Source organism: Platichthys flesus, chromosome 2 (assembly GCF_949316205.1).
Source record: "Platichthys flesus chromosome 2, fPlaFle2.1, whole genome shotgun sequence".
NCBI classification, from domain to species: Eukaryota; Metazoa; Chordata; class Actinopteri; order Pleuronectiformes; family Pleuronectidae; genus Platichthys; species Platichthys flesus.
The window spans coordinates 4,577,194-4,594,330 of NC_084946.1; the positions used below are offsets into that span (position 1 = coordinate 4,577,194).

A 17,137-nucleotide genomic window follows, 5' to 3' on the forward strand; every position below is an offset into this window, starting at 1 on the left:
ACTCTGGGAAAAAACAACTCCCGCGATTTGTTGTGGTTCCTCTATTTCAGAAACGATACGCTAGAGTGTGTCGAATGGGATTACGACCGACATAAACGTCATAGTCACACCATGCCCATGTAGGGAGTCTCGCTACATGGCCTTGGACGAGCGAGCTAACGCTAGCCGGGTTCCCCTAGCGTTAACTCACAAGCTAACCGGGCAGGTGGAGCCCGGCTAGCATTAGCTCGCGAGCCTCCCGTCAGACATTTAAGTGGCCGCATAAACAAGGGCATAATATGTCCCCTTTAAATGTTAAGAAGTCATCAATGAACAAGGTGATCTCCTGTTTCAATAACAGGACAAATCTAGGCTTGTAATTTAAATAATAAATGTATGTGACTTTTGGTCTGAATGCTCCATAATGTTTGCCTTGTTAAATTAGCTAAAACGTAGCTAAGCAGAATTTTCACAACCTGTTAACCATGTGGTCATTATCATTGGCTGACTGATCTATGAAGCATCCATCAACCACAATTTGCCATTTGAGATAAACCCCTTTTTCAAAAATACCTACATACGTCAATCCACACTGTTCAGCTCGCAGCCATCTCACTGTCACACCATTATTTTTGTCTTCACAGCACAGTGTCCTTTACTGATAATCCTCTCTCTCTCTGGCATAGCCTATACATGTCTGGTACGAGTTGTGCGGGGTATGAGAAAGATTGAGAGTGAATCACACAAGCTCTGCAGGGACATTTTCTCAAAAGGTGGAACTGTGAACTCTCTCATATCCAATAAAAATGATAGTGCTGTGGATAGAGTAAAAAGAGGTGACTCATCTCATCAAGCTGGTGGAAATGGAGAAATGAATCCTGGGGAAGAGTTTAAACAGCGGAACAAACTACCTGTGTCCCTGTTGACAACAATGTCAGAATAATATGTAATGCTTTTAATGTGAACATGGACTGTATGCTTTTCTGTAAGCGCTTATTCGGCAGCACATACATTTTGTGTAAGAAAAGCTTGGCAGTGTCTGACAACAACATGACAACACACCAAAGTAAACACTTGCCTTTATATTAACCTGTGCTCTCCCACAGCTGCTCTGAGAGACCATGCTACTCACCTCCATGGAGAAACGTCTGTGCTGGGCCTTGCTGTTGTAGTGGAGTTCGGAGGGAGACTGAGCTCCTGGTGTGGTGGGTTCAGGGCTCATGGGACTGGCATCATGAGAGGGAGGACCCAGTCTGTCGGGAGTCAAACCTGACCAAGAAAACAAACCAGTAGATGAACAGATGGGTGGTGCAGGAAAAGCCAATGGTGTGTGAACGACACAGAACACCTGCAGTGCTCATCCGGGTATATTCTGGTGGGGTTGGAACAACATTCACCTTCGCATATGATTCATTCAAAATGTTTTTACCATGAATGTCCTCTAAATTCCTCCTCTGAAAGGGGGTGGATCACAGTGAACATTGGAGTAAAAAACCTGGTGTAAATGACAGCGTCTTGAGTCAAATTTAAATGTCGGGGTTTACTGATGCTTGGATGAAACCACAGGAGCACAAAGGCATTTTATGTAATTTTTTTTCAGTTTGAAGAATCGGTCACCATTTGGATTTGGCTGCAACTCTGTTTATCCCTGACTCCACCCCCTCTATCGGCATAATGTTGAGTAGACATTGTGAACATTTTCATTTTCCTTTTAAGTGAAGAGCGGTATCCATGTTCTTACATTGCTCTTGATAAGAAAGCTAAGCGCCTTTCCCAAACTTATTAGACAACAAATGCTAATACTGACTTAATCTCCTCATCACAACCACAGAATTTAACCTCAGCTTTTTTTCAGAGATGAGGCTCATCAAGACGACAGAAGAGATCACAGTTATAGCTGCTGAAGCGAACATGTTAGACAGTGTAGTGGGAAGAACGTACTTCGCTGTACGTCGTGCATGTTTGATGCCCGCTCAGTGTCTTTTGAGAGTACCCTGCTGTGAGATCTCAGCCACAGTTTGATCTCCAGTTTCAATGGCGTCTGTTGGCCGCCTCATCGGTACGGCAGGCGTCAGGTGTTAAGTGGACATGTCTGTCTATTTTATGGCAGCTTCCCGATGTGTGTGTGTTATAACCAGTCCCTCCTGGGTTGAAGCATTTAGCACTTTAACTCCTTGTTTCCATGGGGACAATGGCTGACAAGGGATGCAGACCCTGGGTCACACACTGTATAGCTCTTAAAAGCCTTCCCCTCGACACAAACACACACACACACACACACAAATGAAAACACAGATAAATCCATTTTACTCCTTGGCCTATGGCCTCTGTCATTGGAAATTCAGTAGTGTTGCATCATTTAAAGAAACACGCAATATATTCATATAAAGACAGGTGAATCACAATTACAGTAGTAGACAGACATATGGAGACACAGGTTGTTCATTGCAGAGCTTGACAATGTGAAATCTCTTGGATGAGTTTAACAAGGCAGAACGTCTCCTGTCAGGCCACTTTGTGTCAGACTGATAGTCTAGATGGGCTGGAGGGATGAAATGACAACCTGTTTGCTAGTCATTTGAATATCACAGCTACAGCGCTTCTTTGATCTCCCGATGCTAATTAGGGTCAGTGAAGGCGACACTGATGTGAGCACACACACACATGCACACCGCACACTGTGCCACTGTTCCTGATTGCTGTGAGATATGGATGGATGCCTGTTACAGATCTTGTTAGGGAAAGGACAATCCAATATGGTGTGCCACATGATGTTTTTGTAGCGTTTCCATCTGAAATTGTGATTACAGGGAGAGAGAGAGGGAGAAAGTGAATGTCTAAATAAATTAAAATAATCAAGAAAAATCTGCTGGGGAATAAGCTTTAGAATAAAAATCCACACTGAGTTTAAGATTAAGAGTTTAAGATCCTTTTTATATTCAAAGTGATACTCACATTTAAATTCATGTCCACATGTACATATTTTCTACTTAGCACTCCACACAAAGTATAAAAAATAGTGATCGGCATAATTTGGTCATAAAAAAGAGTATCAGACCATTTCAAAATTTGAAACTGGTACTTGAACAAGATTTAAGCTCTCCAAAGTTATCACATGTCATTCTTGAGTGAACATGAATGTCTGAACCAGATTTCACAACAATCAATCAGATAGTTGCAGAACCATTTCACTCAAAACCACAAATGTTAACCGTACGATGCGCTCCAATAAGGATCACAAAAACTAGTCGGATTCTTTGGGACCATGTCTGTGCCAAATTGAATGAAAAAATAACCAATGGGTTTTGAGTTGTTTCAGTCTGTACCAAAGTAGCGATCTGATTTTCCAGCAGGTTGAATGATGTAAGCATTCTTGGAGCCATTTTAGTTGCTTGTATGACAAATGATGGTTATACAATTTTTGTTTTCATATATAGTTTAGTTCTCAGGTTTGGTTAAATCTTGGATAACCTTTATATTTAAGGTACTGACAGGTTTTTATATAGTAGTGTTATAGAGATTTCTGTTCATGGTTTTGCACTCTGTTCATGGTTTTGTAATGAAAGCAATGATGACATGTAAGTGTTGCTTGTGATTGACAAAACTATTTAATTCACTCAAGCACTCATCAGTGTTGTCTTCACAGCCTTAGTCAGTTCTGACAAACTCACTGTACACTGCAGTGTTTTTGCTTTATACAAACACGTATCACCAAAGCTGAAATGTCATTAAATTGCAATAACCGATCTCGGCAGAGGGCTTTTAATTTGAGATCAAGGCAACAGGAAGTGGAGTCAGGTAGTGACTCCAAGGCTGAGGTAAGGCAGATGAAGAGAAAAAGAAATAGAATGATGAAAAGGGGAGATTTAAAGGTGGAGCAGGCTTCAAACACCTAAAGAGGATGTTTCCCAGATAGGGACCACCAGCTAGAGAAATCAATATTTGCAACTCTCCTGCCGCATATCTTGGTAATTTAGAAGATAAGACAAATGTTTATGGACAAATATTTACCAGTACCAGGCACACAAATAAGACAATGGTGACTGGAAGTTAACTAATTAGATATTACAAATATTGGCAAAAGGGACAAAGCCCCTGGGACAACAAGGACAAATAGGCCTACCAGTAAACCATCATGGTAGTAGGTCAGGGGTTCACTAAAAAATTAAAGTTTTTGGCAGCCCTGCCAGTCTTTTTACTGGCTTTCTTTGTGTGCTTGACATCTGGGATCCAGATCGGTCCCAGTAGATAAATGCTGAACTAGTGACAGAGTTTAATATAAGGTCATCTGATGACGTGAATAATCAGGTTAAAAGCAACCACTATTACATAGTACAGATGAAAATCTGTCAATTTTTCTATCTATCTATCTATCTATCTATCTATCTATCTATCTATCTATCTATCTATCTATCTATCTATCTATCTATCTATCTATCTATCTATCTATCTATCTATCTATCTTTTTATCTAACTATCTATTCATCCTTCCATCAATCCCCTATTGTTTTCGACTCTATCAAGACAAAGCCCTCATCAGAGTGGTGGTGTGTCACAGTGGCTCAGTGATTACTCTCAACACTACATTAGCACGTTCAACACAACAGCTCTAAATGGACTAAATATACAGAAAGTGAACAGTGGGATTTTGTCCAATGTGAAATATTAGTGGTAAGTCATGCCTCAGGACACACACACACACACACACACACACACAAACACAATAATGTGTGAGTCGTACTGATGATTTGTGCCAAAGCTAAAGAAATTACCTCAAGTTATGTCACAGTGACCTTGACATTTAACCTTTGACCACCAAATTCTAATCAGGTCATCCTTGAGTCCAAGTGAATGTTTGTATTCTCCCAAAGTTTTCTTGAAAAATCACATTCATGAGAATAAAATGGAAAACATAAATCCTCTGGCCAAAGACTGTTGCCGGTGTGCAGCCATAAAAATTAGATTTACACATTTTTTAAGTGAATTCCATTGACACAAGCAGCTCTACCAAAGGCAATGTTTTCGCAGATATTTTAGGATGTATGTGGGACTTTTTATGCCCTGCTGGATCATGTTGACACATAATGCAGTGTCTAAGGGAAGTAAGTTGTTTAGCCTAAACTACAGTGTTTTGGTTGATGTCTTTATTTCTAATGATAAAGTTCAATAAGATTCATGTCCTTCTGGAAAAAAGCAAAACAAAAATTACTTATTGCTGCATAAAAAACACGCAACAAACACAATAGTTCCAATATATTGATGTATGCTTTAGCTGTTAGAAATCTGCCCACCAAATGTTAGATCCTACTGATCAAATAACCAAGACCACAACCATGTGCCTTTTATTTCCTCCATTCCGCTGCTGTTTAATATAGAGCTTTATTTATTCATTCAGGGTGACCTTTTAACATATATGATATCCTCTTGAACTTACACTAAAAATATATTCTCTACATTTAAACACTGCTATATGTTGTGTGTCACTCTTTGGGAGCATTACATAATCCCCCAGGAGAGGATGGAGTGAGCAAGATAGAAAAGAGAGGTGAAATGAAAACTATTTTATAAATATGAAACGTCTGCCGGGATGGTTCAACCTCTGTATGTCGCTGTGTCTTCTTTCGTCTTCGCTCAGTTGTTTATCTTTGTTTGCCCTCTTCCTCCGTCTTTCTATCTGATTGTGTGAATGTGTGTGTAAGGTTACCTCTGTCCTGACCTTCAGGAGCAGAGAGACATGCAGGCAGATGTGCTCAGGGGGCTTTAAACCACACAGCCAGCTGCTTCTCTCTCCGGCAGCTGAATTACAGACTCACTGATGTGCACTCTGTGTTCACACAGCAGGCACGAGCTTTAGTTAGAAGCTGATGACTTAACTCAAGTGTTATCGTAAGGATAACGCCACCTGTTTACAGCACATCATGGTTTCTATGTGGAAATTGTGCACTTGATTTGGCATTAACCTCTGATCCTCTCAAGTAGCATGGTATAACCCATGTTGGGATATTTTAGTGATATCAAAAGGTCCCACCTTACAGCAAACAACCTACATTTAAAGGCAGCAATACACATTGATGTTCACGAAGGGTTACATAATGTGCTTACATCATTGTTATTGCTTCTCTACACTCAAACTCTGCACAATAAAGCAGACACACTTGAAATGCTAATTCTGAATGTATTTCTCTACTTTTCCTTATCTATCCCCATTTATCCCACAATAACCCTCATTCCCCTGGAGGCCTGCTGATCCTCTGTGACTGAGCGCCAGCAGCGGTACCAGGCATAGCAGGGAAAAACCCTGGCTAATCTGTGGGGGGCTGCTACAGACACGGCAGCAAGGAGGGCTTTTGTATTGGGTATTAAACCCAGAAATGGATTGCAGTATGTGCTCTATTATTAGACATGACCTATTATTCTAACACTGAGACCAAAAGACACCAGGAAATGGACGAGCTCAGGGTACAGGACTTTCAATGTGTTTAATTAACCAGTGCTTTATAGGCTCTAAAAGGTTTTCTTCAGCCAATGTGGCCACCCGGTCAGAGGCCTCAATTGCTGATTATTTTCATTTGGGGGAAGTGGAAAGTTATGAAATACATTGATGTATCACGTTTTAGGTTGATACAGTATACTAGATTTTTTTCAAGTTTTGTTGTTCATTTAAAGAGCTAAGCAATGAGCTGAAACTTGAACAAAACAGTCACTATGTTTTGACATTGTCTTTTTAATACATTGTGGTTGGGCTTGTGGATGGACAAGTACGGCATATTAGAAAAATATTCTGGCGACATATATAATAATATATAGGTTATTTTGGTTTTAAGGGCAAATGTTTTCCTTTAATCTTAACCAGGATTGTACAGTTGACACTTTAAGTGAGGGTAGATATAGGGGTCTTACCCTGAGTGTGCTGAATGTTGAGCTGGTTGATCTGCTCAGTGAATTCATTCTCCTCAATGGTCTCGGTGCGAGGAACAGATAGAGAGAAACGCCTCTTAAAGTTCTTCATCTTGTTCATGTTGCTGAGGAGCAGACCCTGGGGGGAGAAAAAAACATAGAAAAGGACTTTTACCAACAATATCAATCCTCCACTCAATACATCAGCTGACTCTTGGATGATTCTTGTGAAGAAAAGTGTAATGGTCCGATATTTGAGCAATAAGTCTGTGCCATTAAAACTACTGAGATATGAAAACAATTTCAATGCAAAGCAATCCAGAAATGGATCTTATTGTGTACAGAACATACAGTACAGCCTCGGTCAAAGAAACTATGTAAACATTCCTTGCTTGCAGGGTGTGTGCAGCGCCTGTGGGATCTTTTTGTGTAACTTCACCAAACACACTCATCTTATAATGAGGAAGAAAGCAGCAGGAATACAGCTGATCAACAGAGTCCCTGCTTGGTAGGTTACACAACCACAGCCAGGCCTATTAGTTCGTTTTCACTTTCCTGATTTTCAATTTTTCACTCATCTTTTCATTCTCTTCCCTCGCTCTACGTGGTGCAGAGGCCGGTGTCATGGGGTCTCCATGATTCCTTTAGTGTCATGGACATGTGCATGTGTGTGTGTGTGTGTGTGTGTGTGTTTCTTCTCATTATTGTGAAAGAAGAGATGTCTGTCATGGGCTCAATTACAGCAAGAATCCCTCCTTTTATTTTTAGGCCCTGATAGCCATATTAGTAAGATATTACTGTACACATGCAATGTACATGCATTCATGAATTCATACAAACAACTGCACACAAATTTACTCAAAATACACACAGCATCTTAGTGCTAGAACTGTAGCAAACTAATTAAAATCTTTCTTGTAAAACTCATAGCTACTTGTCAACCATGTAACTGCTAGCAGGGTAAAATGTGTAATTACTGGATTATCTCAATGGTCACAGAGCAGTGGGTGCAGTCTATATCGGCACCTCATTAGCCCAAATTAATTATAAATGAACCAGGCACAATTAGGCATTATCGAACAAAACAGTGAAATACTGCAATTTTGCACTGTTCGAACTAAAGCCCTGAGGTGTTAAACACAAAGTTGACAAAGCATCAAACCGAGCAAGTGCAGCAAGAGCAATTACTTTTTAGACATTATGTCAATAAGCTCCTTCCAGACTTGCACTGAACTCTGGAGAATTTCCTGGCATTATCCAGAGGGGCTACATCTGAGGATGCAAATGTCGGAGAGAGAGGCTTCTGACTCTCTCTGGAGTTTCTCTGGCAGGCGGTCTAGCAAAAACACTATTTAATAGCTGAATAAACTCCTGCGAGAACACAGCAGGAGATGAACCAGTGTGTTAATAATGTTTCAAAACTCTGGAGAAACTCCAGTCTAAATTGCAAGGACACTCTCCATGTCTGAAAACGGCTTTAGTTTGGAGTACACGTTCAGTAAACATTAAATCTGAGAAATAAGTCTCCATTAGGTTGGCAGAGTCCAAAATTGTTCAATCAATGAAAATTTGCGAAGAGCATATTTAACAGTCGACCAATCAACTACAACCTCACTGAGTGCGACCAGTTCTATAATCTAAATATAATCTAATAATCCACTCCAATTTTCTCCACTACATGAAGCACATTCAGAGTCTGCACATTTATGATGTTTGAATACACAGCTACGACTGCTTTTTATAAACAGAGTGAATCCATGCAGCATCATTGTGGAGGGAAGAACAAAACAGAATGACTGGAAAAAAAAGGACTTATTTTTGTGCTTTACCCTGCTAAGTCACAAGTGGTGGATGGAAAATGTTCATTACCCCAAAGAGGAAACTGGCTGTTAGCTCAGAGTGGAAAACCTGCTATTTACATACTGCAGGGTGTTTTTACACAGAGAGAAATTTCTGTTCTGAGGGAAGACATTTGCAATATTTACATTTTGTAATCAGAGTTAGTGTGTGGGACTAAGGGGAAGCTGATGTAGGCGGGAAACTCGGGAAACAGGTGAAAAATGCACCAATTTGTTTCCCTTGTTCAGAGGAGATTAATAAATTGTGCCTTATAATCCTGTGTGGCTTGAATACTTGTGAAGTCTTAAATTGACACAGATGGATTACCGCAAGTTTCCTGTACGCACCCCATACTTCTGATATGTGGTTTTGTTGTGATGTAAGAAAGCTGAAAATATACTATATTTCTAATGTAATTTAAAGGTAAACAGTAGGAATTTCATACAAGCTAAAGTCAATTATGAAGTACCCAAAATGAGGGAGTTGTTGTGCTCATGCTGTACCATGCTATTGACATACTCAGAGTTAAATTCTTGCTACCTTCAATACTAGACAGCTAACTTGTTATAACTACAGCAGATGAGAAAGGTCTATCAAACTGTAGCAAGCAGTAAAGACGTGTGCCACATAGACGTTCATCTCAAACCAGATATTTAGCAGATTTCCATTTCTGATTCTTTATGTCTACATCGTGAGAATGACCATCCATCAGCACTCATGAGAGTTCAATGTTTGTGAAATCACGATAAGCCACAAATACAGTCATTCAATTGCCAATAATAATAAGACACAGCCCCATTAACACAGTACCCAAGTGGCATGGGCTCAAAATTAATTAGATACCTTTCTACTAAATGTTCTGTGCTACAGAGTAGATTGAAAGTCACCATTTCGGTGAGGTTTATTCGTCCTCATAAATGTGGAGTGAAAAGGTGACGTGAGGTAAAGAAAATGATGAAGAGGCTCAAAAAAGAGAGAAAACAGGTGCACCCAGATAATCTAGGAAATGGTAGACTGAGGAATACATGTCTTGTGGAAGATCTGCATGATGAAGAAAACCTTATTATGACTGCAAAGAACGCTCTCTAAGATGTAGGCATGTGTGGTTTCTTGTCATTTATTCTTATCCTTGACATTTCTACTTCTGACAGAGGCTGGCAGAGTGCATTAAGGGGTAAACATTTGGCTGTGAGGGTGGAGTGAGCGACGCCAGTTGAGTTCAATAAGCACAACTTTCACCAGTTATATCACTTGTGCTGCAGCATGCTGAACCTGTGTGAAGCTGCGACTGAAAGAAACGCCACGCATGATTCACGTTTAGGTTCCTACAGTCAATAGACGGTATATGAAAATGGATGGCTAGTCTCCACTTCCTCCCACCATTCAGAAATTAAGCCAAAATAAGCTGGATACATGCTGCTGTCTTGTGCATTGGGCTACAGAGTCTGCCAAGAGCAATACGGGGGTGGAGTTTAGAAGAGGTTTTTCTTTGCTGAAGGAAATGCAGGTGGCAGCAAGGCTGATGTGTTTATGGTTGTGGCTTATGCTGACTTCCCCTGTGTCTCAGCAGGGTTAAGCTACACTGTACTGTAGGTCTAAACTGTGAAACAGGAAGTGCCTCCAGTCGTCTTCATACAGGAGTTCAATAGAACAAACTGCTTTAAACAAGAGGTGTAATCCACTCAGGCAAACTGGCATTAGTATTAAAACAGAGTACAAAGTGCTCTTTGTCTCAGGAGCTGAATAACACTGCTGTGTTGCTTTACTCGTTTTCTCAGTTATTGTCTTTTCAGTGAGGAGGACGTGTTTATTACTGTGATGAGAAGTTAACTTCACACCTCTATCCCTGCAGCATTTAACTGATGCTGCACAGGCGCTTTTCTTAAGTGTTTCCATCAATGACTGAATATAAAGATGGACAACACCAGTGGTGGTCCAACAAACATGCACAATTCCTAAAATCTTGTTCATGCACATTGTGTACTTAAAAAAAAGCTTAGAAAATAAATATTCTTAAAACATTATCATTTTTATTGTTTCTATTGTTAGTTAGTGACTACTAAAAAAAAGAGGCCAATCAGATTCCAGCTTGGGCCAGTAGCCCCCTGACCTCCCCCTTGCATGGATCCGCCCCTGGATAACACAGCTTCCTTGAAGCTGAATCCTCTTGATTGCCCCCCTTGTGGCTGGCTGCAGTATAGGTCATGAACCTGCCTCATCCGTTTTAGCAGATGGGAAATGGACAAAAATAAAAGAGTGCATGTGCAATACATTGTTCCCAAAGATGGTTCCTGCCATTTTAGGTATTTTCCATCAATGTATCATTAGCAAGACATACACGATGGCAGCATCCATATCTGGGATATTTTTGGCTAAATTTTTGTACAATGGGAGGAGAGAGACGTGTCGTCCACCTTTATTTATTGTCAATGAGGGTCACCCAGATAAATTATGTCAAGGTTTCTGATTTTGTTTAGAGTAGTGCTGTTATAATTGCTGTGCGGTGCCATTAAATCTATCTTGTGACTTGATCAGTTCCATTCTGGAAAACATTTTTATAAAGGAATAGAAAAGTATCCGCGGATAATTTTCACTCAGTCAACACTATATCCAAATGTATCACCGCATCCACTTTTTCTATCGATAAAGATACTTAGAGTTAACTAAACTACGTTAAGCTCAGCCTAAAAATCATGCAGATGTATGAAGCTTTTTTTATCTTTATAGTCCAGGCAAAGTAGCGTTTTACGACAGACTAATTGTAAAATAATTTTTTTCAGCATAGATCATTTCTTTGAGGTGTCCAGAACAACATACTTAAAGTCCTAAGAAATCCTAGATGAGGAAATATGTTTAATTCTCATCAATCCGAGATGTGTGCCAATAAGGCGATGCAACAAAACATCCCAATGGGGCTATTTTTTTCCTTTACTCCTATCAAAATGAAACTTTACACAATGAAACTACCCATGACAAGTAACATTTTTTGTATTACAAGTTTCTTTGAAAATTAAGTAGAATATGCAAATGAGCCATACACAAATCGAATATGCCCAAAATACACTCAAATAGGCTTAAGTTTTTCCTTTACTCCTACCACAATAAAACTTTACATGTTCAAAGTTTACATGAAAATAAACTTTTTTTGTATTACAAGTTTCTTTTGAAATGAATTTGAATATGCACATGAGCTACACACTTATTGAATATGTCCTAATTTGCATAGGCAGAAACATCATTCATATGTATGACAAATAATTTTCATCCAATCATCCTACTGCCAATGGATGATGTCAAAGTTGCTTTTAGACTGGCCTCTAACCTGAAAACTGCCTGGCTTGGTAGTACCTGCCAGGGGTAAAACCCCCGCCGGTATAGTCTTCAGGGACACAGAGGCACACAAGCCTCCCCACCACGAATGGTTGATGAAAACATATTTCCTCAATGAGGATTTCTTAGGACTTTTAGTATGTTTTTCTGGACCAGCGCCACTGGCATGGATTGTATACAATTAAGTGGATAAAATACAATAAAAAGAAAGGCTCCCAACTCTACCTTCAGTCATATCAAAGATTGTTTACGAACGGTTTATAGATCATATCTAGTTTAATTTCACCAACAATTAATCAATGACAAATGGAACAATGTAAAGTACAAACTGTTACTAATAATTCCTCTTTATAAAAAAAATGGCACTGAAACAATGAACATTAGACAAAAAGATGGTTAAGGAGAATGACAAATAAGCTTCATGTTGAGTTTCAATGCTACTTATCTTTGAGTGACATGGTTAAAGTTTCTCTGAAAGAAAGATTCAGTGAAATGTTTCAAATACTAACATGAAAGTGTTTTATGCAACCTTGGAAGAGTCCAGGGCCCATACACACGTCTAACATAACCTCATTTCCACCCATTGCTGCCTGTTTACACTTCAGACCAACGCTATAACTCTGAGCTTAGTCCATAGAGAAAAAATAAACTTTCTTCTACTTTGGCTCTGTCCACTTTGTTGTGTAACCAAACCTCTAAATCATGGCTGAACATTGTGGAAGTACGACGATGTAAAAGCAGGGCTGAGGGTTAGGGAGTCATGAGTCAAGCAGATGATTTGATTTGTCTCTTATTTGCAACAGCAATACCACAAGTTCACACTCCGTCCAATCTCCATGCCAGTCTGTGCAAACTGACAGCAGAGCATCACAAGACTTTCAGAATTAAACCCTGGAGGGTTTTAAAATCCACAGATGGAGATGGGGCATTAGCTATTTTATCTTAAATGATCTAAATGAGTGCCACCAATTAAATTAAGTCTGTTTCAAATTATCTAGTTTATGAGCCAATATATGATACGCTGTAGCTCGGTTGTCTGTGATCTTTTCTTGTGGGATTTCAAAAAATTAATATAATTCATAATAATTAATAATAATATTTTTTCATGTATCATCAAAAAAGGTTTTATGTGAATATTAAGAATACATCTTAAATAGTCACAGGTGGGTACCAAGCATCTTGAATGGAAATAGTATTTAGAATTCTTTTTTTATGAATTTGAAAAGTGAATATGAGTGTCTCTTGTTCCAGTTCGTTAAGACAGAACATCTGCTTGATAAAATTGAGACTGCAGTCTCAACAGAGTGTGAGCACATGATCGGGACTTGCCCACTCAAATCTAATTCTCCTCAAGAATCAGCCTCTGCAATCTTAAATATTAGATTGATATCATCATTTGTCGTCAAAATGCTTTCAGTGAAATGATCCCCTTCGTCAAAGCAGCATAGTGTTTGTGATCAGGAGGATGTGAGAGGTCTGGTGTCCCGCCAAGGTGAGAGGCTCCACAGGTCCCCACCTCAACTCTTGTTTTATACTTCTTATTTACAGCGTCCTCAGCATGATATCCTCTTCCTGTCGTCTGCACTTGTTCCCTCTTCTCTCCCCGCCTTGACTGAGAGAGAATATGAACCATATATTTTCTGAACAGGACATGGCCCCAAACTGACAGGGGGTCTCCTTTATATTCACTGAGCTCCCTCATTTGCCTTCTTTAACAACTTAATCGCATGTGTCCTCAGTGACAAAGTTCCTTATTGCATCGGACAAATGGACTGTGTGTGTGTGTGTGTGTGTGTGCAGGACTGGCGGTGTGCTTCATTTATCTTTTAAACAACAAACGTCTGTTGGGGAAGGGTACAGTTTTTAGGGTCCGGAACTTCGCAGAGTTTCTGGCATCACTCACTGAGTGTCTCTGTTAAAGGGAGGAAGTTGGGTGACACTGTCGGACACACACTGCTTCGGATGAGGTGCCAGCAAATCTCAGTTTGCCCGTAGCTGTGATCCTCCCTCGACACAAACACACTTCATGTTGCCACGGCGCCCACTCTCCTCTTCACTCTTTTCCTGCTCCTCTCTGATGTCTGTTTGTCTTTCTCTGCCCCTCCTCCATCTCATTCATCTTCATAAAGGTTTATTCTGATTTAACATTTATTTCTAATACATTTAGCGGACAAATCAACAAGAAAATCAGTTGACTGTGAGGCATCATGTGAGCAATATTACAGACGGGATCACAAAGTAATTTGATGTGTTTACTGAAATTAAACAGCAACACTGAATAATGAATTGTGGATAACTTAACTTTGTACGGTAGTGCTGTCAGCAAAAAATATAAGATGAAGGTACAAATTAGAGCTGATAGAAGGCCAACGCAGCAGCTTTGGACCTGACCGCAGGCACCACAATCCAGAACAATGGGACATTAGAAAGATGTCATAACAACAAAAATGATCCTTTGTTGTTCGTTCAAACCCGAAAGTGATTACCCGACATCACAATGGTATTGATGAAGCAACATTTTTTTAAATCATGTCTACCTAAACTTGACAGAAAATTACCCAAGTAGGGATTAGATTAGAAAACATTGAAATTTATAATTTTCGAACAGCTTTGGACGGACCCAACAAATCAGAATGGCTGCATTTACAATGTTGTGACATTAATTTCAATTTGGCCAGAGAGCCCCTTAAACCTAGTCAGATATGGTTTTGTATTTATATAGCACTTTTCTAGTCTTGACGACCACTCAAAGTGCTTTACAATACAGTTTTACATTCACACACACATTCATACAGTGCATCTAATCGCAGCACTTAGTTATTCTACGGGGGGCCTTTCAGGGTTCAGCATCTTGCCCAAAGACACTTCGGCATGCAGATGGGTGAGACTCGTGATCGAACCACCGACCTTCAGGTTGGAGGATGACCACTCTACCCCTCATCCACAGCGTCCTATGAGCTGTTGTTATCCAACACAATCTCACCACATCATGAACATTTTTATGGACTCAAAAAGCAGGCTACTATGAGAAAACAATTTATCAGTGGTAACAGTGAACACAAGTCACTGTAAATTGTAGTGACCGAAGGACCAGTCAAAGGACAAGCTGGTGAAATACCGGAGATCTGACACTAGTAAGTAAGGAACATGTTTGCACTAGTCTGTCACAAGAGCTTCCAAAAATTCCTCCTCTTTTCGAAGCTAGCATGCTCAAAATATGTCTGTCAGTCAGTCTTCAGTTTATATATCTCGAGAACAGTTAATCTTATTGGCTTGACACTTGGCATGTGTATTGTTAAAAGCCTCTTTGATACAAGAGGGAAAGTTTGTTGGAGCACAAAAGCAGTACACATAGACAGCAGGACATGTAGTATGGTTGTGATATACCCACAGATGAATAAACTGGATAAATTAAGCCTGAATGAGATTTTAACCTTACTGAAAAGTAAGGTTACTGAAAAATGCATTGTTCAAGAATATAACTAAGAAAGAGAAGCTCTGACAAAGAGCTTGATTCTGTTTAAATGGACTGTATTTTGCAGTCCTTTCTCGAGTCTTATTGACGACTTAAAGTGCTTTAGAGTAGTAATCAAATTCACCGATTCATGTAGCATTTAGTCTGTCACACATCAGTCACAGGGCACAACTATCTTGCCAAAGGACACTTCAGAATGCAGACTGGAGGAGCCCAGGATTGAACCAACCACTCTGCCTCCTGAGCCGCAGTTGCCCCAGACATCATGTCTCTGTTTACTGTTACTTTACACTTTGAGATAAACAACTGTTCATTAAGCTCAGCAAATACAAATAAAAGCATTTATATTTATTCGATTACACCTTTATATGTTTGCTTAATTTTTGGTACATGTATATTTTGGATTGATGTATATTTTGATTGGCTCCTGTCCAGGTTGGATGGATATTTTTTTATTTTGGTACACCAGCTGTGTGAATGCAGTCACGTTCTGACTGGGGGGGCTACACAGCCACCATCGAAAGGATGCAGCCAAGAAACATCCTGAACACAGAAAATCGACATAATAATGAAGCTACTTGAGTATGAGTCCATGTTTTTAGGTAAATTCTGCATAGCATACCTTCAAATAAAGGCGGATGGAGTGATTGCTAATAAGCTGGCTCCCTCCATTTTGGACTCTCCATACCCTCAAAGGTCATCACTGCAAAAACATGACCTGCCCAGTGCAAACACAATATTGTCCTTTTGGCCAGTGGCAATCTGCTGGAGCAGCTCAGGGATAGTCGCATCAGTTGGGTTGACAATGATTTAGTTGGATTCAGCAAAAAAGCCATATGTCCCTGTCCTCATGACCCTAAATTAAAATGCATAACTCATCTGATGCATTTGCATGTCAAGTCAGCCAGCTGATGGAAAGGATGCAGGGCTTGTTTAGATGGGCTTCAAGATTTTCTACAGGTCAGTGGACACAGCCATCAGAGAATATGACACACATTGCAACATCCACCTACGAGGCATAAAGCAAAAGGTATGGGGATACACAAGTGTGACTCACACTGGGCAAACCTCAGGCAAATAATTTCTGACGCTCTCTTTCATTTTTTGCTCTCTGTCCAGGTTTGTAGAAAAGGAATGAATGAATCAATGGTCGTGAAGTGAGAGGCCACGGAAAAGCAGCTCTAGGGCAGACCATTAGCAAGCTAAAGTGAGGACCACAGCTTCGTCCGTATGCTGTGTTTATCCAGTGAAATCTGGTTTGGCGGCTTCCTGTTCCGCACAGTCTGCCAACACAAGCTATGATCTCTGAGAGGGTCAGGATGGAGGGGGCATAAACACAAAAAATAAACAAGAGAAAGGTGAACTGTCTGCCATTTGGAGAAACATCATCTGAGACAAGAGATACAAAGGGAAAGAAAACAAACTTCGGCTTTATTTGTAGAATTCTAATTGGGGCTCTTATCTTTCAGTAAGAAACTGAAGTCCCATTAATAATAATCACCTTAAGTCATCAGTGTTGGTGATAAGAAAAGATTCCCTGACATAACCTTTTTATCAAACTAGTCTTGCTCAGCAGCAACACTTCTCCCATTACTTCTCAGCATTTCAGCAACATAT

At 39.9% G+C, this 17,137-nt stretch overlaps 1 protein-coding gene across 1 annotated transcript in view; it reads right to left on the reverse strand.

Annotated features, from left to right (window-relative positions):
- cdk18 (cyclin dependent kinase 18) overlaps positions 1-17,137 on the reverse strand; it is a 38,609-nt gene that overhangs the window by 11,540 nt on the left and 9,932 nt on the right. The window contains exons 2-3 of the mRNA XM_062411236.1: positions 6,880-7,015; positions 1,112-1,248 (exon numbers count right to left, since the gene is read on the reverse strand). Coding sequence (XP_062267220.1) covers positions 1,112-1,248; positions 6,880-6,997 — 255 coding nt within the window. The 5' untranslated portion in view covers positions 6,998-7,015. The remainder of the gene's footprint in view (positions 1-1,111; positions 1,249-6,879; positions 7,016-17,137) is intronic.